The sequence below is a fragment of the Eucyclogobius newberryi genome, unplaced genomic scaffold (genome assembly GCF_026437365.1).
Source record: "Eucyclogobius newberryi isolate DKJ021-1_F unplaced genomic scaffold, fEucNew1.0.hap1 SCAF_1, whole genome shotgun sequence".
Taxonomy (NCBI): domain Eukaryota; kingdom Metazoa; phylum Chordata; class Actinopteri; order Gobiiformes; family Gobiidae; genus Eucyclogobius; species Eucyclogobius newberryi.
In genome coordinates this window covers 22,423,547-22,450,901 of record NW_027315723.1, presented here as the reverse complement: position 1 = coordinate 22,450,901, position 27,355 = coordinate 22,423,547, and the positions used below count along the sequence as shown (strand labels likewise).

At 42.0% G+C, this 27,355-nt stretch overlaps 1 protein-coding gene across 3 annotated transcripts in view; it reads right to left on the bottom strand.

Annotated features, from left to right (window-relative positions):
- epha7 (eph receptor A7) overlaps positions 1-27,355 on the bottom strand; it is a 115,719-nt gene that overhangs the window by 10,147 nt on the left and 78,217 nt on the right. For 2 of the 3 annotated variants that reach the window (XM_072440183.1, XM_072440192.1), the window contains exons 6-14: positions 15,819-15,943; positions 13,288-13,453; positions 10,017-10,125; positions 8,783-8,838; positions 3,526-3,651; positions 2,761-2,946; positions 2,089-2,150; positions 1,162-1,371; positions 591-740 (exon numbers count right to left, since the gene is read on the bottom strand). In XM_072440183.1, the coding sequence (XP_072296284.1) occupies positions 591-740; positions 1,162-1,371; positions 2,089-2,150; positions 2,761-2,946; positions 3,526-3,651; positions 8,783-8,838; positions 10,017-10,125; positions 13,288-13,453; positions 15,819-15,943 (1,190 nt within the window). Of the gene's footprint in view, positions 1-590; positions 807-1,161; positions 1,372-2,088; positions 2,151-2,760; positions 2,947-3,525; positions 3,652-8,782; positions 8,839-10,016; positions 10,126-13,287; positions 13,454-15,818; positions 15,944-27,355 lie in introns of all 3 variants that reach the window. The other variant, XM_072440175.1, reaches the window with a different exon arrangement.

The following is a 27,355-nucleotide window of genomic DNA, read 5'->3' as shown; positions in this document are numbered from 1 at the left end:
ATTCATATATTATGACCTCATACATATGTTTGATTCATATATTATGACCTCATACATATGTTTGATTCATATATTATGACCTCATACATATGTTTGATTCATATATTATGACCTCATACATATGTTTGATTCATATATTATGATCTCATACATATGTTTGCATTCTCACTTCGACATCAAAAGTCTAACAGTGACGCCACTGGAACTGGAACCCGAGCGTTGATTGTAATTATTTCCATAAATCATTAGAAAGTTTAGAGGATGACAGAGCACGACGAGTCTTTCTGTTTGTGTTATTTATGTTTGTAATATGAGTTATTCATCTGCTTCACGTCTCGTTCAGACTCGGCTGATTATTGGAACTTCAGTGGAATTCATTAAGTCCAAGGTCGTGAACTTTTCATCCCGGGGCAGTTTGACTTTGGTTTGACTCTAATAAATACGATTCGTTCGTCTTTCGTCTTTTGAGCGACCAAGATCTTTAAAAAATACACATCTATTTTGACCATTTCATTCCCATTGGGACTGTAGTTTGTTTGTCCAGTGCAACCCCTTCATCGATCGCTAACTGTGCACAGAGTGAGACTCACGTCCTGGTTGGACATGTCCCAGTAGGGCCGCTCCCCGTAGGACATGACCTCCCACATGGCGATGCCGTAGCTCCACACGTCGCTGGCCGAGGTGAATTTTCGGTACTGGACGGCCTCTGGAGCGGTCCATCGCACTGGGATCTTGCCTCCCTGTTCGGCAAAACGCAGGTCAGTGGCGGGAGCAAAGAGCAAATTCAACACATTCTGCTTCTTCCCCTAAAACGGCAGAGAGAGCAGATATTTAGTCACAAACACAAGGGCAACATCAGTACACGAAAAACAGACTGTGACGGGCTGAAACTGCCACGTAAGATGTTCCCACGAGCGCTTCGAAAAGGACAAACTGACACGGATGCGATGTACTCTACGTGATACACATTCACTATCCCAGCTCTACTCGTAGTCGTAGCATGGTCCATATCGTGTCATCTGTATCCCGTTTCCATAGACGCGCTTGTAAACGCCGAGTGATGGATGGCTCTCTCATATAAAAAAGTGCTCGGACGAAAGCAGGTCTAATTTGGGAAAAGAACGCAGACGCCGGCCCGAGACGGCGCTTTGATGGACTCACAGTTGTTGTGTAGACAGCCTCGGGGTCGTCGTCCATCACGCGGGACAGCCCGAAGTCCGACACTTTGCACACGAGATTGCTGTTGACGAGGATGTTGCGGGCGGCCAGATCTTGATGGACGTATCCCATTTCGGAGAGGTATCGCATTCCCGCCGCGACGCCCCGCAGCATCCCCACCAGCTGGATGACGGTGAACTGGCTGTCGTGCTTCTGCGGAGGAACGGGAGCAGGAAGAGGAGCGGGTCATATCACTGACCGGGAGAATGTGGAGCACTGCGGGCCAAGGCTTTATGCAAGTGCTGTGGCCTCGTTAGACGGGATCAGAGAGCGTGATGGGCCACACTTCTGATGGAGTCGTAACTGTGTAACTGCAGTTAGAATATCCGGACAGTCGCTGTTTTCATAATTTTGGCCGGGGTGCGAGTTATACTTATATTTATACTTATATACTTATACTCACTATGTGATATTATTTATTATTTTCACACTTGCAACCGCATTTTATACTCCAGTGCAACTTATATATGTTTTTTTCTTGCATTTTTTGGCTGGTGCGACTTATACTTGACGTATACTTAAAATTACATTTAAAAAAGGTGTTTTTTATTAAATTTTTTATTTAATTTTATTGTATTTCTGTTTCTGTATTTTCTTTGTGATTTTAATGCATTTTTCCTGCTGTGTGAAGCACTTTGAATTGCCTTGTGTATGAAATGTGCTCTACAAATAAACTTGCCTTGCCTTATACTCCGGTGCAACTTATTAGTCCAGAAAATATGGTAGAAACATTTGCCATAGCGGTGCAATAAATGTCTACCATGCAATCACAGAACCCCCAAAACACATCAAAACAAAACCTATTCTGAAGTGACAGTCTTGGCAGAATGAAAGATAAAGTTTTGCAGAAGTTGTGGAAGTTGTTCTCACCCTGAGGAAAGCGTCTAATGAGCCGTTCTCCATGTACTCGATGACGATCATCACCGGTTTACCTGAGACAAGACACAGTGTGATTAATTGATTCCTAAACGGTGTTTGCTTACAATGCGCCTCCGTAAACGCTGATCCCGCTATTACAGGTATTTTTAGCTGCTCTTTCATTGGCTTTTAATTAAAAGTTACCATCTGCTCTTTTATTACAGTGTCTGTACGAGACAGCGTGGAACAGGCAGCGCGGCTAATCTAGTAACAGATAATGACATTCCTTTTAACGCCGTCCTTTTTTTTTTTTTTTTGTCTTGGACCAAAGTTTGAAATATTCAGACAACTTTTGACGAGAATACAAGTCCCAGAAACACTTACTGCACCAAATATCGCTATTTTACGTTAGATATCAGAGGAATTTCATGGGACTCAATTAACCAAACTAATGGATTATTTAGTTTTATATGTACAATATATAACTGTCCAAATGTGAGATATCCCAAGAGCACTAGCGTTTATAGTATTATTACATGTTTGATGGACTCTCTAAAAACATATTTCAATTGACTCGTTGCATTTAGGCACATCTTGAATATTGTTGAAACATAACATTATTTTTGATCCATTTATGTTCTCTATATCGTAAATATTGAGCCGTTAACCGCACGTCTTCCGTACCTCTCGTGACCACGCCCTCCAGGTGCACCACGTTGGGGTGATCGAACTGCCCCATGATGCTGGCCTCGCACAGGAAGTCCCGCCTCTGCTTCTCAGTGTAGCCCACTTTCAGGGTCTTGATGGCGACAGACACGTCCCTCTTCCCGGGCAGCTTGAGCCGCCCGCTGCACACCTCCCCGAACTCCCCTGTGAAGAATGAAGCGCGTCAGGATCAGCCTCCTCACGGTGACAAATGTATCCGGGAGACAAAGCAGCTGGGATACAAATTGGAGCGCGACATCCTGTTATCCCCGGGGGGAGCAGAAGTAGGACCTATAATAAGACGCGCTGGAGATGCATGGATACTGTCATTGACCGCCTTTGGAAAACCAACGTGACGGCCATTTTTCACCGGCAAAGGCCCTCCACGGGACCACACATTAATTGCAATGAAATGTGTGTTTTTTTTTCTTTTTTTGTGCAATTGCGCTATCAATATTCCCCGCGTAGAGCTGTGTCCCCACTCAAGGTGTAAATATGAGCGTCACCGTGATGTACGGGGAGCGGGGACGGGACGACGGGGAGCAGGGACGGGAGAGGGACGACGGGGAGTGGGGACAGGAGCGGGACGACGGGGAGCGGGGACGGGAAGCGGGACGACGGGGAGCGGGGACGGGAGCGGGACAGCGGGTAGCGGGACGACGGGGAGCGGGACGACGGGGAGCGGGACGGCGGGGAGCGGGACGGCGGGGAGCGGGACGGCGGGGAGCGGGACGACGGACTCACCTGCTCCAATCACGCGCTCGATTTTTATGCACGACGCGTCCAGCTCTTTGGCAAACTGGTGGATGGCTCTGTTGGGGTCCTCGTAGGTTTCGGGGTCGATGTAGGTCTTTGTGCCCGGGAATTTAACTACGGAAAAAGAAAGAAGAAAGCAGTTAGGATTGAAAAAGGGTGAATTACGTTACATTTTTCGAGTAGTATTTTGTTTGATTCATGTGCCGATCAATTTCTGAATAATGTCTTGTCAAAACAAAACAGAAGTGGGAACGGTAATTGTACTTTTTCCTCCTACTTGACTGTGTTGCAGTACTTGTATGTGGGTAAATGTCTTTTGACATTATTTGAACATTGTGTTACCTGCACTGCTCTTTCAGATTTAATGTCTGGGGTCCATATTGTGCACCAGAAAGCACCAGATTGGGGACAATATTTAATGTTTTGTCCGTCCAATTTCATTCACTTCAATTATAAATCAGATGTTGAGTCTTGAGTAGTAATTTCCCCGAGCACTTTTTACACTTGAGTAATTTTGGACCAATACTTTTTACTTCTACTTAAGATATAATATTTGGAAGTAACAGTACTTTAGTAAATGTTTTGTGTACTCAACCTGCCTCTGATAGACAAACAGGAATAGTTTCTGTAGGAAGTTACTTTAAGTTAGCATGTTAGTTTTACATGTTTTATTTATCGATCTGTTAGAATTATGTCGCTAACTGCAGCGTTAAAGCATCAAAGTCACTATTGTTTCTCGTACAACATTTTGTCATAACATATTTATTTAACGTGTAGAGTGACCAGTTTGCTTGTTGTTCATAACACATTCAATCTTAATCTAATTTTCTGCTGTTAATTATGTTGTACAATGTTATATATGCAGATTAACACACTTGTCATTCACTTCAAAACACACTTCAATAAGACACGGGAAGACGACTTTGAAAATGAATTTGTTTCTGCCAAACATTTTGCAAATTGAACCAAACTCTTCAAAGGGATCGGCCTGGACTTCAGCTAAATGCATGAATATTTATGGCTTTTTTAAAATAGCCATTTCACACATTAACTTGTTGAACTGGCAAATGCAGCAGTGTTTTTCTGTCGGAATATGTTTATTTGAAGATTGTCGGAGGTAATTGTGTGGCTCCGGCTGGACAAACACCGCGATGTAACGCACTGTGCCACGTGCTCATCTACAATCGTCTGCTCCTGACACTGTGTAATTATTATATTTATATGAAATTAGCCTGTACTTTCTGTCCACTTGTGAAAACAACATGCCGTCAAAAGCTTTAGGCAAACTGCTGGGTTTTTAAAAGACTCTGTGCTATTACATACAACAGTGATAGCAGTTTAGCATTATCCACGAGGCACGGGCCAGACTTTAAAAGAGAAATAAGCTAAACAAACAGGGTCACCCAGGGGCCAGTGCAGAGGAAGGGGGCCGCACTCCTCAAATTAACAGCATTATGACATAACACTATGTGATATAACACTGGTGGGGTAACGCGGTGAATTTCAAACCCCACTGATAACAATATAAACTGTCAGCGTTAAAGTTTAATGAGCACACACACTTCATAAAATGTTTAAAGGGACCGGGGCCAGCACGAGCCAGGGACCCGGGGGGATGTTAAAACAACTGCAGTTTGCACAAAGACCTCCGGCTGTGTTTACCCTCCAGTGACAACATTAGGACTAAACTGGGACTAGTGTTAACACGATATAAACAAATATATATATTATGTAAAAATGATGAATTCTAGATACACAAAGACAGCACTTTGTCTTATGTAATTTTCCCCAGTATTAATAAAATCAGTTTTTAGTTTCAATACAGTTTTAGTGTAGATTCAGATTAGGATTAGGGTGCGTTCACATCTCGATTGGCGACTAAAATTTGGAAAATAGTTTCAGTTTCCTTTGATTTGGTTCACTTTCTCAACACACTTTGGCTCAAATGAACTGAACCAAATGAAAATAAAACATCCCCCTCGCCTGAGGTGGCGCTGCATTCCAAATAATAATAAAACGTGCAACAAAGAACTAGAAACCACCTCAATTTATGGGCCAGAGGAAAGTCTCTACCTGATCTGCAACTTGTGTAGAAAAGTCGAGCTGTGTCAGATTCAGCCATATTTTGATATGATATCTGATTTGGATGTAACAATTATAGTAGAAAAAGCTTCAGTTGTAGTCATCTGGACTCAGTTAGAAAAAATAGACGTTTCGACTCTCATCCAAGAGTCATTGTCAATGGAACACGCCTGGACGAATGAGGGATTACACCGACATGTAACAATTATGTCGGACACATGTGCTTCAGACTGCGCAATCGTTGAACGTGTCAAGGCGGAACAAAGTTTACTTGAGAGAACGTGACGGCTGCATAAAGTGAGCAAGCGAACAAACCACGGAGTTATGACAACTTAATTACTGCTCTCCGGGTTATAAAGACGTCCCCATTTTATTCTTCACACTGGTGTTTATTTGGTTTTGTTCAGCGCGCTATGGAAGCTTCATAAAGATCGGATCATAAAACTCTAGTTGGGCCAAACCAGTTAGTGTTGTCCACTTGGCACCGCACTGAGACCTCCAAACATGGGTCTCGAGAACTACAGTGGTTCTCAAACTTTTTCCCATAACTGTTGCCGTTCGTGACCCCCAAACACAAAAAATAAACTACCTGCAAAGTGATAAAGTAGCGTTATTTCAGTTGATTGATGTTATTTTCAGATACATGAATTTAGAAAGCAAACATGAGTCACATTTACACTGCATTTGAAGTGTGTCGAAGCTTATTTAATGAAGTGCGAACATTTTGAATAGTCCCCACATCATTTGTGGACCCTTGGAAATAATTTTGCATCCCTTATGATGGTCCCGACCCCCAGCTTGAGAACCACTGGTATACTATAGAGGACAAGAAATGCAAAATTGGCAACCTGTGACTGCCAATTGAATTTGAGAGTTTTTAACACAATCTGAACAGCACAATATAAAGGTAGTGAAAATGTGTAAAAAATAATATTTCTCTGTGATGAATATAAGCTTATTTTCCATTTTGATTTCTAATCCACATTTTGTTCCATTGGTGAAAGTTGTGGCTTTACTTTTAATGTATAGTAAAAAAATTCTCGATATGAATATAGAGCTCATAATAATCTGGTGGGGAGCGCATTAAAACATGAGCCAATGTTTTCACTTTGCACAGTTTCTGTCGATGTGTACAATGTGTTGTAAGGAGCAGTTACATAATGTGGCTTTTATCCATAATGCATCGAGCTGGGTGAATATACAGCGTTTGGCCGTGTCTCCTCCACTCTCTGTAATTGCCTTGTCCGTGTAGCATCAGTGGATTTGTCCTGCTCGCTGTGCTCCTGGTTCACCGCTGTTTCCTCATGAAAATATACCTTTTGGTTCATTCACATGCACTTTTATAACTTCATTTTAGTATTTAAACGTGCACTATGTAACTTTTCTGGTGGGAGGTCAGTCGCATACTTGTTTATATGGAAGTGTTATTGCTGTAATGTTCCACAGTATATGGCATTAAATCCTGCAACATTCAATTACAGCTGTTCTTCCCTTCCACCTGTAACTCGGCCAATCAGTGTTTTCTACTGGTTTCCGTGGATATATTTAATGCCCGACTGTGGAACATTTCAGTCAAACATCTCCTCGGAGATCAATCAGGTAACGCCCCCTTTTATCACAATCAGCGTCACACGAGCAGTTACCAGCAGAGGGCGCACACACTAAACCATTCATTGCGCAAAAAATACCCGTGTTCCTTTCTTTGTGAAAAAATAAAAATAAATCCTAAAATAACCTTTAAATCAGTTCAGAAAGTTTATTGTAAAAATGTCTTTCCTTTTACGTTATTTTGGGTCATGCAAATGTCCTTATGTTCCTCTACTTTGCTGCTGCAACACTGAAATGTGACAAGTGAAGGTTCTTTTCTCTCACTTCTGGATGGGAGTCAAAAACAGAGTCCAGACTGACTCCTTTTCAAACCTTTTCTACCTCTGACAGTGACATTCACCATCTTGTTTCTTTCTTTGTATTGCCTCTCCCTTGCACGTCACTTCCTCGCTCGCGTTCCTTGGATCTGACGCTTAGCCTGGCAGAACCCTCTCCCCGTGTGCTCCCGTGCGCTCCCTTTGTGCTCCTGTGCGCTCCCTTTGCGCTCCTGTGCGCTCCCTTCGCGCTGCGTGTGGACGAGCGGGTTTTGCCTCCAGCGCTGATGGCTGCGATGCTCTGGGGTAAAGCTGGAGGCGGCGGCTGCGTCTCTTGGGGCATCATTAGCGACGGCTCCACGGACCACGCCGCTCTGTGAATGTCTGCCCGGGAAAAGGGACCCGTGCTTTTGGGTCGAGTATTTCAGAACGCTGTCACGGATCAGTGTTTGTAGCGTTCTGATTTCTTCATTTGGACAAGCTACGGGCCAAAAGTGGATTTGGACACGCAATCTAGTTGAGAATGACGACAATGTTCCAGTGAAGTTCAAGTCATATGTTTTTAGAGCAGATAAAACAAACTTACAAGAGTTCAGTTTGAACAAATGCAGAAAGAGGAAATGAAAATGATAATTGTTGAGTAAAATGTCATGATAGTCTGAGTTTGTGTATTTTTTAAGTGGAATAGTAGAAATGCATACTAATTATCATATTATTTATACAACAATACGGCTTTTAGCTCCAAGTTTGAAACAGACATCGACAGACTATTTCAGATTAAAACTTACTGCAAAGTTCTCTTAAGTAAATAAAATAATTTGTTATCTAGATAAATAGATGGATAGATATTTGTCACAAATAATGTTAAAAAGAACCAAAACAAAACTGATCCTCATTCTGTTTTTAGCTGGTTTAATATAGTAATTCTAGTGTAATTTTGTAGCCTAATCTTTTATTTTGACTACTCACTGCTCTTGTGATGTTATTTGTGACATGACTTATCTTTATAGCTGTTTGAAATAAATAAAATCATGTGTGCATTCAATGTAATATCTGTATGTTATTGTGACATATCTAACCACGATCCATTGCCCCATTTCAGTCCAACCAACACAGAAAAATGAGTCTGGGTACTAGGGAAATGTACCGTGTTCACAGTGAAGCCCTCGAACAATTTCCATAAACAGCTGTATAAATGTGTTTTGCTACATTGTACAGACACTACTCACATTGTTACAGCAGTAGAACATGTAATAGCCGTGTTCAGCTTTAGAGTGACCCCCAGGGGCCGTGAGACTTACACTGGAAGTAGAGCTCCTCGTCGCCCTCCTGGTCAGCTTTACTGTATCCACAGTGTCTGCACAAAAAGAGTCACACGGCACCATCAGCTCAGCGCAATAAGTCCCCAAACAACACTTTGAACGCCACTCAAATGTTCACGTGACAAACATAAACCCCGCGAGCCGCCTGGGAACACGGGCGTTTGCATATCAAAGAATACATGCGGGGGAGAGGCGGGGACGGCCACGGTTTAATCTTGATGTGTTGACGGTTGTCCGGAGCAGGTGAGGGGGATTTGGGCGGAGGGAGTGATTACATGGAGCCTTGGGTAATCCACAGATGATGGACATGCATTTACTGACATGGGTTTCAACAGGTCCCGCTGATCCCTCAGAAAACCCTTTACGAGGACGACGCGGCGTGATAAGCCATAAAACAGTCGGCACATAAAAGTCCCTCACTAAACCGGTCCGGATAAATGACTTTTGTGCTTTTTCATTCTTAGATCGCAGAGGTGTTTGGTTGTTGGGACCAATTTCAAACAATCCTTAAAACATTTGAATCGGCCTGGGATTTTTAAGAAGATTGAGTAAAGTGAGTAAGTATTGCCTTATGAACTTTGATGGTCGCACTAATGTTTAGCCTTGTTGCTAGTTCACTTTGCTAACAGAATAATTCCGTAATAAAACTGTAAGAATTTCAGAAACAGAATGACGTTTTCCCAAGCTAAGTATATATGTAATAAACTCTTTTAAAATAACGGTCTGCAACTGAAACCGTCATAAACACCTTTCACAGTGTTATTGAGAACAAATATCTAATAGCAACTTTTCTGACAAAGATCTGGAAAGATGAATTGAAAATGAACCTTGAGGAACTAGATACTGTATATACTATGTACTATTGTATATACTGTTGGTCTGGCTTTTGTGTTTATTGTAATGGTTTTGTCCGAACTGATCTTGACAGGACACACATCGCCCGCACTACACACACAACACAAGTTCAGATGAGGTCACATAATGGAGGCGTCATGGTGAGCACATTTACTGAGTGATTGTGATGAAACATGATCCACATGCGTTTTGGCAGACACATGGGTGGGGCGTGGCACGATGGCGTGGCACGATGACGTCAGCGCATGCGCGGGCAGACGGCGGTGCGTTCGAGTGCACGAGTCCAAGTGACAGAAAGCTGAAATCTGAGGCGCGGACTCACAGGAGCGGCGAGTCTACGGGGCCGGCGAGAGCGTACCTTCTCCCGATGATGAAGCCGAACACCATGAAGACCAGGATGATGGTCCCTGCCACGGCCACCACGGCGATGATGATGACTGGGTTCTGCTCGCTCGACACCACTGTGGCTGAGAGCACACGCGACAGGCACAAGTTAGCGCAAAACACATTTACGTTTTATCTTTTGGCTTCAGAACAGGTCAACAGGTTACTGACATAATATTATTTGTATTAATATTGTACACTGCCTCTCAAAACAAAAGTCACCACTTGGATTAAACTTAGCAAATACAGTCAATACGAGCCTCCTCCTGGATAACTGCTGAGGGTGATGATCTTTGAACTGCAACACGGTATTTAAAACTGACTGAAGCAGTGAGTGACTTCTCATTTCTGAAACAACCATGTGGAAAGATAAATCCCGTGGTCATGGAATAGATGTCAGTGTGTGTGAGACGGGTTAAATCATTGGCATCAAGCAGAGAAAACATCTAAAGAGAAGCAAAAGCTAATGTAACATTGCAGAAGCTTATTGAAACTATGCCACAGCAAAAAATGTGTGAGCAATAAAAACTGAATCGAAGCTTTTCCTATGTCTGTGGTGACTTTTGTACCTGGATAAAGAAAAAGAAAAATGAACTTGCAGATAATCATTGTTAGTTTTTTGGATGATTATGTAGTGTATCTGAATAAAGATAAAGTGAGAGTTTCAACCTCAATTTACAAAATAACAGTGGTAAAAGAAGTCGTTTTGTTGCCCAAGTAAAAGCACAGATAAAAAAATCTCATGTAAAAGTGTCACAGATACAAATCTACTTCAGTAAAAGTATTAAGGCGCATTCATTTTTTAATATTTCATGCAGATTTTCTTAATGGTTATTAAAGAGTGGTGATCTTGATTAAAAAAGTACAGATTTTGATCAATTCAATCAACATATTATATCATATTTTTACTTGCTCAAAGCCTGGACTTGAATCTGGATTAGAAAATACAAAGTACAGATACATGTTCTCAAATGTAGTGAAGTAAAATGTTGAGATATATGTACTTCTTTACTTAAGTGCAGTACTTTTACTTTTTTACTTCATCACTTTCCACAACTACAACAGAAATAATCATTTGGGAAAAAAAAAAAAAAATCTAAAAAAATATCCCCCCAAAAAAGTCATTTGCAGCTCTAAGTCACATTGTACACAGGTTATTCATACATGCAGACGGTTGCAAACATACACATTCCTGGAGTCTTTTTTTAACCCACAGACTTTTCATTTGTGCTAAAGTGGGCCTAATGAGCCCGTTCAGATTGATCACCAGCTCTTCCTCAGCAGTGGGGGGGAGAAGGTGCTATTTTTGCGTGGTCCTCGCAGCCGCTCGCTCTCAGAAAGTGGGCTTAATAGTCCCAGACGGCGCCGCGCTGCCCTTCATCTCAACAAAGACACATTCAGGTTGGACTGGGAAGGCGCGCTCTCCTCGTCCTCATGACATGCGGCGAAACGCTGACAAAAGCTCCGGCAAATACAGGCCAGAGAGACGGCCGTGCGCGATGAAGCGGGCAATAGATCCAAAAGAGTGTGACGATATGCTAAATGTTGAATGTCTAGCATATTGTTTTTTTGTAAGAATATATCTCAAAAAGCTGCAAAAAGAGCTGATTAAACCAAAAAACAAAGACAAAACTGATGTTGTAATCCTATTAATGTGTCCAAGTGATATTCCTGCACTTTTTGGGTCATTTTACATAAATTTTTCTGTTGGATTGACAAAAAATCTTCTCTGATAAAAAAAAGGATACAAATATATCGCTGTGTCCTTGGGCAAGACACTTAAGCCAATAAGTCTGGGTGTGTGTTTGTTAAAGGCCCGATTGTAATTCTAAAATCATCTCAATAATTGTGAAATAAATAAATACCATAATCTCTCTCCCAATTCAGACGGTAGATACGTGTTAAAATTGTGCCATGATTTGAACTAATCAGCTTCAAAACAATTTCCTATTTCAGTTTTTGTTGATGTTGAACCACAAGTTAAAAAGAGAATAGTATAATTTGGTGTAAAAGTAATGAAATATGTCTGTAAATTGCAGACTTATGAAATGTTCTGGACTATGTCACCTATACATATTATAAAACAGAGCTATTTACAGGCCTCTTTGACATTGCAGTAAACCAAACCAGCCTGACTTATTTAGTAGATAGAAGATATATTGAAAACACTATCTGCAGTGTAGTTTTTATGTCCACAGTCCGTTATGAGCGAATATGTGATCTTATGATGTAGAAGAAACAATAAAACAAAATCGTATTTCTCTTTGTGACATTTAGCGTGTTCCCTCTGCTCCTTTGTCAGCGTAAAGCGTGTTTGCATTTCTCCGTCGTCGTGGTTACCCTGAGCTATTACAGCGCGCATTAAGCAGGTATTCAAATGTGGACTGAACCTGATGCTGCTGATACCAAACACACGCCCTCATTAGTCAGATTACATCTCCACTGCGACTTTAATATGAAGAGGATGAGGATGGACAGGAAAAAAACAAAAAAACATAATTAAAGTGGGACATTTGGAATTAGTCTTCAATATTATGTTTGGATATTAAATTTGAGAAGTTTTAACGACTAGATTAAGGGAAAAACACAACAAAAGAAAAACGTGTACTATTATTTACTCATGGACGGATTTCATTCTCTGATTAAAGTGTTTTCAAATATAATGTTACGCGTCAAGACACATTTTTATCTTAAGAATTTGCAATTAATCAAATCTAAAAGATTAGTACAATTATTCTTCCAATCAAATACAAAAAACAGCTCGGTGAAAAATTTTATAATTCCGGGTGACGCTTTAAAATAAGTTTCCACAATAAACTATTTAAAATGCATTGATAAGCATTAGTTATGTTTTATAAGCACCGGCATGTATCATGGAGCATTATAACAGTTTAATACGTTTAATTTTTCAAGCAGCATATTAAGAATCTTACATTTTGTACTTGGTTTAAAAACACAAAATTTGGATCAAGTCAATCCATGTGTTAAAACAATGTGTTAGTTGAGTTTATTTATCAGACTAATACCTCTAAAATGATCACAAAATTGCAAACATATCACCTTATATCCTCATTTGAAAATACACAACATAACATTTAAATTCTCATTCAGCACATTTGTCGCATTTTAAGATACAAACGATATACTCGCTATTCAAATTCTGCATATCTTTAAAAAGACATTGACATTGATATGACCTAACCTTGTACACGTTGCCCACCTGTGGAATCCCCTCACAGTCCTACCTGCGTTCTCCTCTTTGGTGGTGATCTCCACCCGGGGCCCGTAGGTTCCAAAGCCGGCGTCAGTGAACGCTCGGATCTGGAAGACGTACGCGGTGCTGGGCCTCAGGTTGTTCACCGTGGCCGTGGTGGAGCGGGAGCGCACTGTGGAGACCTTGTCCTTGTGGTCCTGGGGGAGAGACCAGACAGGAGTTCCAGCACAGAGTTTAGAACAGGAGCCGGAGCAGTAATGTGAGAGTCTTGCTCATAATTGAGTCCCATTGAAGTGCGGTTATCTTAATGGCTCGGCTGCTAAAATACTGCAGATAGACTTCACAGGCTGTAATTACCTGCACTTTGTGAAACCACTGAATGGATTTAACCACTTTAGAGCAAAGCGCACACAAAGGCGCCCGAAAAAACTGTATCCAAGAGTCATTTTAATATTTATGCCATGCCGTATAGTCTTTTAAACAGTGATTAGGAAAATATGGACACTTATTTGACCTTATTTCAACTTGATTTGAAGCATTAAGTGATGATTGGTAAGACCACTGTCTGTTTGCTAAAAGTGTAAAGAATGCTGTCATTTTATACTTCTAACAAAACATTTCAAATTTTTTTAATGTAAATTATTTATCAGCAGCAATGAAAGTAAACATGACCTACGTGAATAAGGAAATGGGTCACCCCCCAGCATCAATACTGTAGTAATAATAATACAGCGATACTTTGAAGTTTTAGTATGGCTTTGTAGCAGTGTGTTTATGTCTTTGGCTGTCGTCCCTGGACAGGTTAGGGCGGTAACCACACTGTGAGCTCATTCTGATTGGGCCTGCATATATACATGGTGTACTTAGTCGTAGACATGAGCACTACGGCCGGCCGGGGCCAAATGGAATGCCAGAGATTGTTAGTGAAGTCATCGTTGTTTCCAATTTTCCACTTTTACAGCTGACCAGAGCCGAGCCACAGTACGTGACAGAGGAGCTGATGTGGCGAGCTGCCACCGGAGGCTGAGCTGGCATCACGCTCCGTGCCTCTGATCCGCTGGCTGCCTCTTGTCCATTTAAAGGCCCCTGTGAAGCGCTGATGTGACGGGAAACACGGGAAGAGCGTGGTGTGCGCACATGCTTGTTGCGGCGGTGCTTGGCGTGTGTGTTAACATGCGTGTGGGCGGCGGCGGAGAAGCACTGATTAAAATCTCACGAGCCTCTCATTCATCATCGCAATTATGAGACAAAGAAGGCACTTGCAGGATTGCACGGATTCCACTTTGCCACATTCACTCGAAATAGCAAATGAAGAAGAATTAAAATCTTAAAACGGAAGAAAGTGTTTTTGAGAAAATAGAGAGGAAAAACGTTGAATTCAGCAAAGTCCTGCCACAAATGCCACTCAGACTTGGGCAACGCAAAGAGGTTTGGATCATTCAGAAGGAACAAGAATTTATCTTATGTCCAAAAAAACAAGCATTTCATGTAGAGGTCATTTTAAACTCCTCAAGGTCAAATAAACAGGCAGAGATGTATTATTATCCTTATGAGTTACATTTTTGACTTCAGCTTGTGGCCAAGATGTGTTGTACATTTTCAGTAATACGTGTAGATGATAGGACCATTTTCAAGTCGAACTGTTCTCATATTTTAATAGTATGTATAAGGGAGTGCCCTGATTAGAAGAGTGTAAATATCTCATCCTTGCGTCGCTCGATTAATTTATACAGACATAAAAATGGCCTATAAATGTCACTTTCTGGGGCCGTCCCTCCCATTTTAAATGCATAATCAATAACGAGTTTATTGATTTGTCTGGGAGGCCTGACTGTCCACATCCAAACCGTGCCCGTACTCGTTATTATTCTGTAGTTGTGTTTCCCTCTCCAGAGCTCTAAATCCTCGGTTCCACCTTGCGACATCAACAAGTGTTAATAAAGCTCTCTTCTGTGTTTTTTAAAGTCCGCACGCCTTTGATGATGTTTGAACTATGGCGTTTTGTATGTCAGAACAGCAGAACTGAACTAGATTGGATTTAGTAGCTTGCTTATAATAAATAAAGTTGAAAAACATACAGTGCCAAAGTTATGAGGTCTCTATGGAGACTGATTGTGTTGCCTCTGCGGTGTAACATTAAACTTATATTTCCAGGTGGGGACGCCAACCAGGGCAAGTTGTTTTTCGAGCAATTTTTGGAGCAATAAAAACACCGGTAATTAAATAAATGTTGTACGAAAGGAAAATACCTTTGAAATGTGCTTAAATGGTTTAGAAAATGTTAGAAATGATTCAAAAAATCTGGACACTGGTTTAGAACTCAAAAGCCTTTTCTTTTTCCATGAACCACTGGACAAATGTGGGATTACATCGTCACGTCATAGCATTTTTCATTAGCTCTGGCTCAAACCGAAGATGCTAAATGTTCCATGAAACATATTCTGATACGTGACCCTGCAGTTCATCAGATTATTCCATGGCTCCTTTGTTTACCTTTTTGCATTGCTTTGACCAATGATTAATGGCATATATTAACATAAATAATGCCCTGTGTCCGCTCACCTTTTCATAATACTTGATCTCGTACTCCTTGATGACGCCGTTGGGGTGGTGCGGCTCCTGCCAGGACAGCTGCACGCTGCGCTGCTGGATCTTCTCCTTGACGACCTCGCTGACCTGGGACGGCGCTGTTTGGACAGGAACACGTCAATAAGCCGGGCTCACGTACGAGCGCAGCCCCCGACCCGACCGTCGCAATCCCCCCCTCGCCCGAGCCGCCCTGATGAATATTCACGGGAACGCCTCTGAGTGTTTACGCCGCGCCGTCAAAATTCCAATTACAGTCAAACAGTGGAAGAGGAGGGAAAGCGAAGACACATCAGACTAATGAATCCTCACGTTTCATTTGGGTTTGACATTTTACGATTTGATTTGCAACTTGGGATGAAACAATTCGTCCGTGCACAGAAATAATACGTTACATGTGATAGGGGTGTGCCGAAATATCGAAATATTGATATATATCGTGATACTAAATTTGGTGATACAGTATCGATATTGCGGGCTGCTGTATCGATACATCGCTATGAGATCGCCAGAATTATTTTGTGACAGCATAACCACGGCGATTACAATTTTGAGTTTGTGCAGGTCGTGGTTTAACAAAGAAAAATGCTGTTAAAATGTATTTGGATTTCTTTAAAAAATAGGGATATTTCGTAGAATATCATGAGCGATATATCGCTGTATCGCAAAATCGGGATATTATTGTATCATCCCGTGTATCGCATCGAATCGTGAGGGACCTTGTGATTCCCAGCCCTAACATGTAGTAATAGTACAATCATTTAGGGGCGGGAAATACTGACACAACAATAATATAACATTCAACAGAAATGGGTTAAAACATGTTTTTAAATGTATTAGCTAAAGTTTATTGTAAAATGTATCCCAAACATGAAATATAATCTTATATCCTTATTTCAAAGTTTGCAACATCACTTTTTATTAGTACAATGTTTTTATTAGCTCTTTTTGTTGCATTTATACTGTGCATATCATCAAAACACTCACAATATCTATGTTCCGATTACCTCTAAAACATGGATCACATGCTGCTTCTTTACATAAACAGGAATCAATCAATTGACGTGCAGTGGTTAAATATTTGCCCACAAACTGGAGGGCGGCCACTTCAAACCAAACTCACACGTGTACTGTTGTTGTGTCCTTGAGCAAAACACTTGGACTCGAGACCTACTTCATTCACAACACATCTGACGGGCTGCAACAGGAAAGGGTTCTGACTGCCAAATCACTGTTTGTTGTGGCAACTTCGTCTCAATCAAGGGATTACGCAAAGGATCAAAAAGCTGTGTTCATCTTTCAATGTGATACAAAATAGACTTAAATAAGAATACGGAATGCAGAGGAAATGTGTCTCCAAAACACCCGACAGCACCGGCCCTGGGTGGACTTAAATGCTTTCCGCTAATACCTGTGCTTTACTTCTGCTTACTTAAAATCGTCATTGCATAATCACCATCATTACAAATTTCTCCCCAAAGCCTCAAACCAGACAGTGCCTCACCCAGGGCCCACACCAGGCAGTCCAAACCTGCTTACCCCAGCGCTGAGCCCTGCGCCCGGCCCGGAGCCCAGAGCCCGGCCCTGAGCGCTGAGCCCGGCCCGGAGCCTCCCCTCAACTACCTGCAAACACGGCGAGAACTGATGAGTCACACGCCGTGAGAGCACAACAGTCATTAACACGTCACGGCAGGTTTACGCGGCCCGTCCTGGGAATGGATTCAGATCTGAGGTAACAGCAATCGCCACCGGCTTTTCTGAGCTCAAAGAAGAAAGAATTCCAAGCTTAAAGTTTAAATATAACTGTGTAAAACTAATCTTTTTGGAGATTGGAGGGGAGATTAGTATGAAAGTCTTTATTCCTTAGTTGCACTGACAAGGGTTTGTAGAAACAACTGCCCCTGGGCGGGTCAACAGAAAGAGCCTGAGTTTCTGTGCCCACTGTTACCCACTGTTACACACTGTTACCCACTGTTACCCACTGCTCCCATGTTGTCCCAATATGGTGTTGTTATTGTTTTGCTTGCGGGCGGAGTTCGGTGCGACTATTCACCTGTGCGCGCCACTTATTTTCCTTATTTCATTTCACCTATGACTCATCGTTCAACACTACACAAACATATATCCTGACCAATCGCGCCTCGTCGAGATTGTCCGAGAAATCCATTCATTTATTCGACTTTACTTTTGTTGTTGTTGCTGTCATGGCCTCGAGCCGGGTTATGACACTCACACAGTCATAGTATTCACACTGGTAAGTTGGGTGAAGTGTCTTGCCCGAGGACATAATGGTAGTTATTATCTCTCGCTTATTGCTTTGCCGGGAATGTTCCCCAGTATGACATTAAACTCCATCCAAACGTATTAGCAAACATTCAGACTCACCCTTTTTTGTTTTTTTTTTGAAGATTTTTCTGGCCCGAAGGCATTATTTGACAGGACAGTTGTAGCACGAAATGGGGAGAGAGAAATGGGAAGAGACATTCGGCAAACGTTCAAAGGCTGGAATCGAACCCACCAACAACCACACGTGTGCGACGCCTACGGGAACCTCACGATTTCCCAACAGTCGCGTAAAAATATCCAAACCAGCATCGAGCCTCGTACTGTGCGTTCAACCGGTACAAATCACATCATCGCTTCAACGTTTCCATGGCAGAACCCGGTATTGGCGCAGGCCGGTGAAGTGCGCGCTCGCTGACCCGGGCCCACACCGCCCCTGACCCGTCCCATTGTTCCCGCTGACCCGCTCCTGATTTGAGGCCGGATTTGTAGCTCATTAGGCGCCATCGGCATTCCCCCCGGGTCCCGCTCACGACAGCGACGCCCGGAGCCCGTCACAGAACCACTGTTGTGACACCGCCCTCATAATCCGCCGCAAACACGCAACAATGCAACAATGCGGGGCTTTCTCCGTCGCAGTCGGCCGCTGAAAGGACGATTGAGTTCGCTCCCCAGAGTCACAACAAGCAGTTAGTGCGGCTTAACTTCATCCCATTTGGCTGCTCTCCGCGCCCCATCCAGACGGAGGACTGATATACTGAGGCCTTGTTCCTTATGCAGTCTTTTGGTTGGCGTTTGTGACGGCTAAATGATGCTTCTTGTCTGTTCTCGTCCGCGCTGTGGCTCAATTTATGTTCTTTCACAGCCGGCAGTTGTCCTTCTCTAACTGATACATGGAGCGGCGGCATCTGTGGTGAGATAAGACGCTCGTCGAGACGCGGTTCCCCATTTAGTACGATGAAACTACTGCAACCAGAAATGTTGAGCAATATTTTTTTTTTAATTGCCGATGCCGACTGTTTAGAATCCAGAGAAAGCCATGGTCGATAAACTCCACAAATCCACAAATTCTTAATCTACGAACGCACCCTATAAACCTGTTTTACAACAAACAAAGAGAGCAGTGAAGTCACATTCTGTGCAGCGTCTTCTTGACACTGAAGAGTTGGTCTCTGTATATTTAAGGCTAATACAGCAAAAACTGTGACATATCGGTCTATTTCTAATTATGACGTTCTACAGGCCTATATATGGTTTCAATGTGATGAAGGGCAAGTCAATTTCCCATTTTTAATATGTTTATTTTGTATTTATTATATCAATTGACCCTAATCAAATCATCAAATCAAATCAATTTATTTTTGTAAGGCCCAAAATCACAATAACAGTTGCCTCTGAGGGCCACAGGGAGAAATTAATCAACAATGTCTGTGGTGGCGATGAAGTCAGACAATGTCTGTGGTGGCGATGAAGTCAGACAATGTCTGTGATGGCTGTTCCTTTGAAATACCAGAGATTTACAAAACATTGAAGGGTTTTGTATCACAATCTCTTCATACTTAAAATGCCTCTGACAGGTTGGACAACTCATTGAACTAAAATGCAAAAAATATATATATGTAAATAAAAAATATGATGCCAGAATAGCACATTTTTTAGGTTTATAATTTCACTTCATGTTTGTAATTGATGGCATCACACTAGGAAATTACTCAGCAAACACTGGGCAAAAACTTTTTTTTTACTTTGACAAATAGAAATATGCAAGAGCGACTTTATCTAGTTGAATTAATGTCTTAAATGTCAAAAAAGTTGTTTCTTTGTGTAAATTCTGCATAAACTTTGACTGGAATGAGTGTCCCTAGTGTGATGTTTTTTTCCGACAGATTTTTCAAAATTTCTCCACAAATACCTGCTCGATTTGTGTAAAACTATAATTCATATGTACAACAGGTATAAATACACCAAATAAAGTTGAAATTTGAAAATTGTAAAAACCTGTCATTAAGGAATCATGCAGCAACAGAAGCTTACACGATTCCCTTTGTATTGTGAAGAACATGCTGTTGATCGTGTAAATGTGCATATGGAAAAAACAATAGACAAAAGTAAACGAAGGAGAAGTAGAAGAACTCGGAACACTTTTGAACGTATGCTAAGTTTAGTAGTATTTAGCCTCTTAAAGTCAATTTTTTTTTAACTCTTGGCTAACATTCTGAGGATGTGAGCTCCACCGTTTGGTATGTCGCCACGTCAACGCCGCGAGTGCCTCTCCCACACCCAGCACGCCCGGTCCCTGTGAAGATCAGCCCGGCCCAGAAGATAACTGCCATCTCTCTCAGAATCTATGGACATCAAAGTGCGACATGGCGGTAAACGTGCTCTTCCTCTCTCCCGCTCGCGCACACTTACAGACGAAGCACTCTCCACTCGTCGCCCCAGACTTATCACACATCTGTTTGAAGTGGCTCCGACTATTTCCTGGCGCTAGTCGGGAGTCCGAGTGAAAAGCTCTTTCCCACACAATGGACTCTGGGCCGGGACAAGACAGGGTTGAGGGATTTTACGACGCACAGTTTTTTTTATAGATGTCACCGGAAAAATACGAGAATTTCACAATGCTGTTAATGTAAAATGTATGCGTCAGTCGTCAGTGGTGGAAACTATAAGGATTATTTTCAACTTTTTAGCCAGCCAAACAAAGGTCGAAATACGGTGACTGAAAGCTTCCAAATAGAGAATAGTTACAACTTATGTGTATTATTCAGGAAAATCTGAAACAAATCATTATTTTTTGACATTTTGATTAAATAACGTCAGCGTGTTTCAAGTTTAATGTGACGTTTAATCGTCGCGGCCATCGTGGAAAACAGGCCAAGCCGCACGCATTTTTCTGCATGAAATTGAGAAACCCTGCGTTAAAACAAATTAAACCGATTACCGTATTTTCCAGACTATAGGGAGCACCGCACTATAAGGCGCATTAAGCAAACAAAACGTGTACCACACAAAATCGCTTTGAGGCCAGTAAGCACAACCAGAATTTATCCATATATACGGATATAAGGATCGTTTTTTGAGAAAATTAAAGGCTTTTAAGTGTAGTGCGGAAAAGATGGTATATCTTTACAACACTTACGATGCAAGAAAAACAACCATAACAACAACAAAAACAGCTCTTTTCTCAGCAGTGAGCAGCAGTAGTGACGTAACAGAATCGTCTCCATTTGGGCAGGACTCTTGCTGGTCTTATTAAAACCACCCTTAAAGATAAACAGTGTTGACCTGTCCAACAGCTGGACCTCTGCCCCGCACATCTCCAGCATTAGATCCTGTTTTAATATCCTCCTCCACTCATCTGATCAGGCACGTCGGTGTATTCAGGCAAGATGTCCCCACAAACCAGGAGCAAGCGTGGGGTCGGAAAGTAGTGAGGGTATGTAAGGAAGAGTAACATTACTTTAAAATGACTTCGCTCAAGTAGAAGTAAAAGTGACTCAAAGAAGTATTTAGAGAGACTATTACTGGAAACTGTTTGGACGTCGACTGTATTGACTGAGTTAATTGGACCAACACAACTTTAAATAAAGCAAGAATTCAAGTGTGAAAAAAGGAAAAAACGTTGTTCCCATGCAGCTTTTTGTAACTGCAGAATTACTCACAGCGGGAAAAGTAACTTGAATGTTTGCTCAAGTAAGAGTACTGTTACTTCAAACTAAAATTACTCCAGTAGAAGTGTCAGAAAAGTAAGATTTATTAAAAAAGTTCCTCAAGTAAATATAACTATGTGCTTCTTTCCTCTCATCTGTGTGCTAACGGTTGACAGGCACATTTCTTTTAATTTGAGATAATTGTGTTGTGTTAAGATAATACAGATAAAAATATAGATAGATGAAATTAGCTTTTTCGAACGTATCAAAATTGATTCTTAGTACGTCAACTGTAATTTCTTGGTTTGCAAATGCTTTAAACTATTTAGTTCATAATTGCTTTGTAATTATCACAGCAATTAGCATGCATACGCAGCTTGAAGATACTTTATTGATGGTCCATAGCACCCACACAGCAGCAGGATTAATCATGAACTTTGGCCACGTATTAAAAGTGTCAATGTTAAGTTACATATTTTCACATTGCAATGATGTCATATACGCGCAAATTAAACTACAGATAAAAGAGTTTACTGTAAATCAGGCTGGTTTATAGCTTGAGAATAGCTAACTTGAAGCAAAGTCCTGTCTCCAAACACAGGCACAACCACAAGGTCCACCTCAGGTAACATTTAAGTTTGGCCTACACAGTTTTAACAGACCCGACTCCGGATAAAGCGACGCGTTTGTTCCACGGTGACGATAACAGCTCCACAACCTTCGAGTCCACGCGTCAGCTCCTCTCACTAATGCACTCTGCACGCTCGCCCGACACAAAGGCTTCAGCGGGGCGTGCAGCACTCAGACCCGGAGACGTGACGGGTCAGCGGAGGCGGCGCACCCGAAAACGCAGGCCCGCGACGGACGGGCGGGGCCAGCGACGCTCCGTGCGGGTCACCTGGAGATTTTAACAAGCCGTTTTACACTGCGACTGGTTGTTGCAGGGGGAAAGGCGGAGAGACGACGTGAGCTGTCCAAATATACAGTGTTGTGCCACTTATTTCAATCAAGCCAAAGCAAAAAGTTTAGATTTAGAACTCAGGGTGAGCATTTATGTAACAAACAATACATTTTAAACACTCAAATGCAAAATTAGCCTGTCAAAAAGGTTTGTGGGGATTTCTGTGTGGATTGTCAACAATTGTGTTAGGGTTATGGGTTATGGGTTATGGGTTAGGGGTTAGGGGTTATGGGTTAGGGGTTAGGGGTTAGGGGTTATGGGTTATGGGTTATGGGTTATGGGTTATGGGTTATGGGTTATGGGTTATGGGTTAGGGGTTATGGGTTATGGGTTATGGGTTATGGGTTATGGGTAATGGGTTATGGATTAGGGGTTATGGGTTATGGGTTAGGGGTTATGGGTTAGGGGTAATGGGTTATGGGTTATGGGTTAGGGGTTAGGGGTCATGGGTTAGGGTCATGGGTTAGGGGTTAGGGGTCATGAGTTAGGGTTAGGGTTATGGGTTAGCGGTTAGGGTTATGGGTTAGGGTTATGGGTTATGGGTTAGGGGTTAGGGTTAGCGGTTAGGGTTATGGGTTAGGGGTTAGGGGTTAGGGGTTAGGGTTATGGGTTAGGGTTAGGGTTAGCGGTTAGGGTTATGGGTTATGGGTTAGGGTTAGGGTTAGGGGTTAGGGTTATGGGTTAGGGTTATGGGTTAGGGGTTAGGGGTTAGGTGTTAGGGTTAGGGTAAGTTTCTATCATAAACCCAAAACACGCACACAATACACTAATCCTCCAACTATAGGTGCAGTATTTCTGAAGAACTCAAGCGCCAAACTCCATATAGCTCCATATATAGCTCCATATATAGCTCCATATATAGTGGCACTGAAGTACGTCAAACACAGATAAATTACAAATATTTGCATAGATGGTGTATACATTTTCAAACGCTCTCTCCCCGTGTCCACTCTAAACCAGCACTAATTCCTCTCCTCTCGCTCCGAGCAGCACGACTCACTCTGACATTGTGGTCGAACCTTCTGCTCGTCCTCCATCAAAGCCGTCGTTCCCGAAGCATTTGGAAAAAAAAAACACACACTACAATTCCTATTCAGTGCCAACAGCGCCGGTAACTCCGAGGTGCGTGGAATACCCTTGAACCTATCTCGCTCTAAAATAGACTTTTAGTGAGTGCGGAGGACGGGCACGCGGGCGGAATGACAATGTCTAGTAGCTTTAGTGACCATGTGGAGAGGTCAAAGGGCGATGTGATTCAAAGCAATTAGCCGGCTCCAAGTTTAAGGGAAGGGCCACCGTCTTCTACGCGTCAGAATGGAATGATTATGAATACGTATTTGACAGATGACAGTTCCACTCTTTCCAGGACCTCCTCATTATTCCCGGTTCATGCTCTGTGTGACCTATGCGGATCAATGAAGCGGTGTCAAAACTTCTCCTGCCGACCACGATTTAATGATGTAGGACCGCGGGCTAATACGGACAGTGCAGTAAAGGGCAAGGCGATATTAATGTTTATTTCAGGCTCCAGTGTATGGAAACTGTAGTGGTCAGAGTGGTGCAGGAAAGTTTAAGTTTATGTGTTTTTATCAAGCAAAGAAAGAGAGTTTTGTCATAAAGTCACAAATGCACTGGTAAAGTCACTGGTGATGGTGTTTCCATGCGAGTGCTATTATTATGAGCCTTGTGGGTTTATGCATTTTTGAGTCATTTTTATGGCTCAAAAATGTTTTATGTCTTACTTGAAATATTGTTATGCCACAAGTTTGATTTTCATTTCTAATTGGATTTTGTTTTATTTATTTTTTCAGATTTTTACTTTTTACACACAATTAACCAATATTGTCATTTAGCATGTCTAATTTTCCTATAAATGTATATATATATATATAGCTTTTATTTTTTTAATTAAATTGATATTTGAACACTGCCCACCTCAAACAACATGTCTCAATCTTAAGTCTCAAACAGCCTTTAGCAGAACAAGGACTGAACTGACTGGACCGTCGCTGGGGAAACGGGCTCACAGTGGCCCCCTTTCACCTGCAGAGACCCTCGTGTAGCCCTCCCCACCACGTATCAAAATGCCACAGGACCAAGCACAAATCAAGGGTCAGCGCTGGTAGATAATTGTACAAACGGCATGACTCGTACAGAGAAGAGGGGCCTGTTATGAGCCCAGCGCTGGCCCTCTGTCTCATTATTATACCAGTTATAGTTAGTTAGTTAGATACCAAAATATGTCTGACACAACTTCTAAATAGCAACGGAAAATATTATGGTGGCATTAATTGAAGATTTGTATTAATCCGAATGGGTGTGAGTCTCTCCTCCCTCATTGAGAAACAAATTAATCAGGTGAAGTCACGTCTCAGATTGTCTTTCAGAAGGTTTATTGAGTAATCTTTATCCGTAGACGTGTTCGGTGCATTGTGAACAACACGGGCAGTTTTATTTACATGAACACACACCTGCTGCACATGATGTTTACCCTGATGTTGTTTCTGAATAGTAGCATCATGTACTATTACTATTATTACTTTGGAATGTTCCTTCTAATGGCATCAAACTATCCCCATCATGACAAGCAGGTTACAAGCCCGGGCCGCATCACACATCAGATCTGTGGAGAGGCTCACGGTTTTCCCAGATCTCATTTTGACAAAAATAAAATGCCTTGAATTGAATAAATAACAACTGAGTATTTTATACATAAATTATGCAACAATAAAACACTGGCTAATATAAGATCATCCTTTTTTCTTTTTTTAAAGTTTTTTTTTCCCCATATATATTTATTTTTGATGTTATTATTGTTTCATGTTGCACCTTATCACCGAAGAAAGTTCCTAGTTTGTGAACCGCGTTTTTATTCACTGACAATGCCAATTAACCTGATTCTGACTTCCTTCTTCAAAAATAGCTTGTAAAAAGTGTTCAAACGTGTCATAACTAACTCCGACCCCGCATGCAGATGTTACCGGCAGAACTTCCTGACTCGTGCACATTTGATTGCCGTTCACGCCATTAGAAAGAGACTGAGCTTGTCCAAAAGCTGCTGCTGCTGCTGCTGCTGCTGCTGCTGAGTGGGGCGTAATGGCCTTATTACAGGGCTGTCAGAGAGACTCGGCAGTGAGACTAACAGGAGGCACACACTCGGATGAAGAGCCGAAACTCGTTAGGACGCTCGGATTTGCTTACGCACCGCCTCTGACCTTTCTGCGAGCAGCCGCCTGAGACGTGTCCGTTCAGATCTGCAGACGAGCTAAGCGCCGAAAACAACGGCTCCGCGGCTTTCGCTACATCTGTCTTTGTAAAAACAAGAGCGCTCGCCGTGTCTTAAAGTAAACCTGAAATATATCTAATTGATGAAGACACTAACGCAGTAGAGAAAAGAGCTTTATTATCACTAAAAGGTTTATGTGAAAGAAAATGCAGTCGTTAATGAATGTGTTAAATTACATGTTTATAGGGAATGTTTATTACAACTTTGGCTTGATTCAGAAACGCAAAACAAAAAGGGAGAATCTAACTAACTGCTTTATACAGTTTTATGTGCATTCAAGTCGTGTTAAACTACCTGAGCGGGATCCGACATCGCACTGGTAAAACGGAAGAAAACAGTTTGAGTTTTTGCGTTTCTAGAGTTCAAATCAACCAAGAGGACGGAATCAATCACTTTCCCGCTGCCGCATATGTTTAATGAGACTGAAGAAGTGTTTCACATTTCATTTATTGATATAAATATGAACGTGAGGAGCTCATGCGTGTGAGTGATGGGCTGTTGGGCCCAGCTGGCTCCTTGCACACTCACTTATGAAGCAAACGTGTGTCATCAGCGGAGCATTAGAGCCGCCAGAGCTCATCCTCAATCACGAGCTGGACAGGACCGTCCCGGCATAGGCGGCGGCACCGGTTTTAGCCAACAGTTTGTGTCGACAGCGTGTTTCTTTTGGGAAATTATTGTTCCGCTAACTGATACATTTTCGCCCACATAAGCACAATGAAGCCCAACAGGGGCCGCCCACCACTTGGTTTCTGAAGAAAAGCCAGTCTGACATAATCCTCCTTCCAGTTGTATTAGTGGCAGTGACATAGGGCTCGACCTCCAGAGAAAATAAGCTCTACACAGACTATAATGTCATTTTCATCGGGAATCGGTGCATTGTTGACTTGTTGGCCACTTGAACACTGGACATTCTACACAAATCAATCTACCGTATTTTCCACACTATAAGGCGCACTGTCAATGAATGGTCTATTTTCGATCATTTTTCATATATGAGGCGCACTGGATTATAAGGTGCATTAAACCACACAAAATCGCTTCGAGGTCAGTAAGCACAACCAGAATTGATTCATATACCGTATATAAACTGGAGTATAAGTGGCACCAGCCAACATCACATTGGAGTATAAATTGTATTTTTTGGGGGAAAGGTATTTGATAAATTCAGGACCAAGAACATTTCGTCTTGCAAATTAAAATAATAACAGATGAGAGAACATGGTGAATAGGTGTACGTATGCTAACGCTAACACCTTCAGCTACATGACGCACAGACAGAACTGTGGTAAGTGTCTGGTATGTTAACGTAACATATGAACAGTTATTCAGA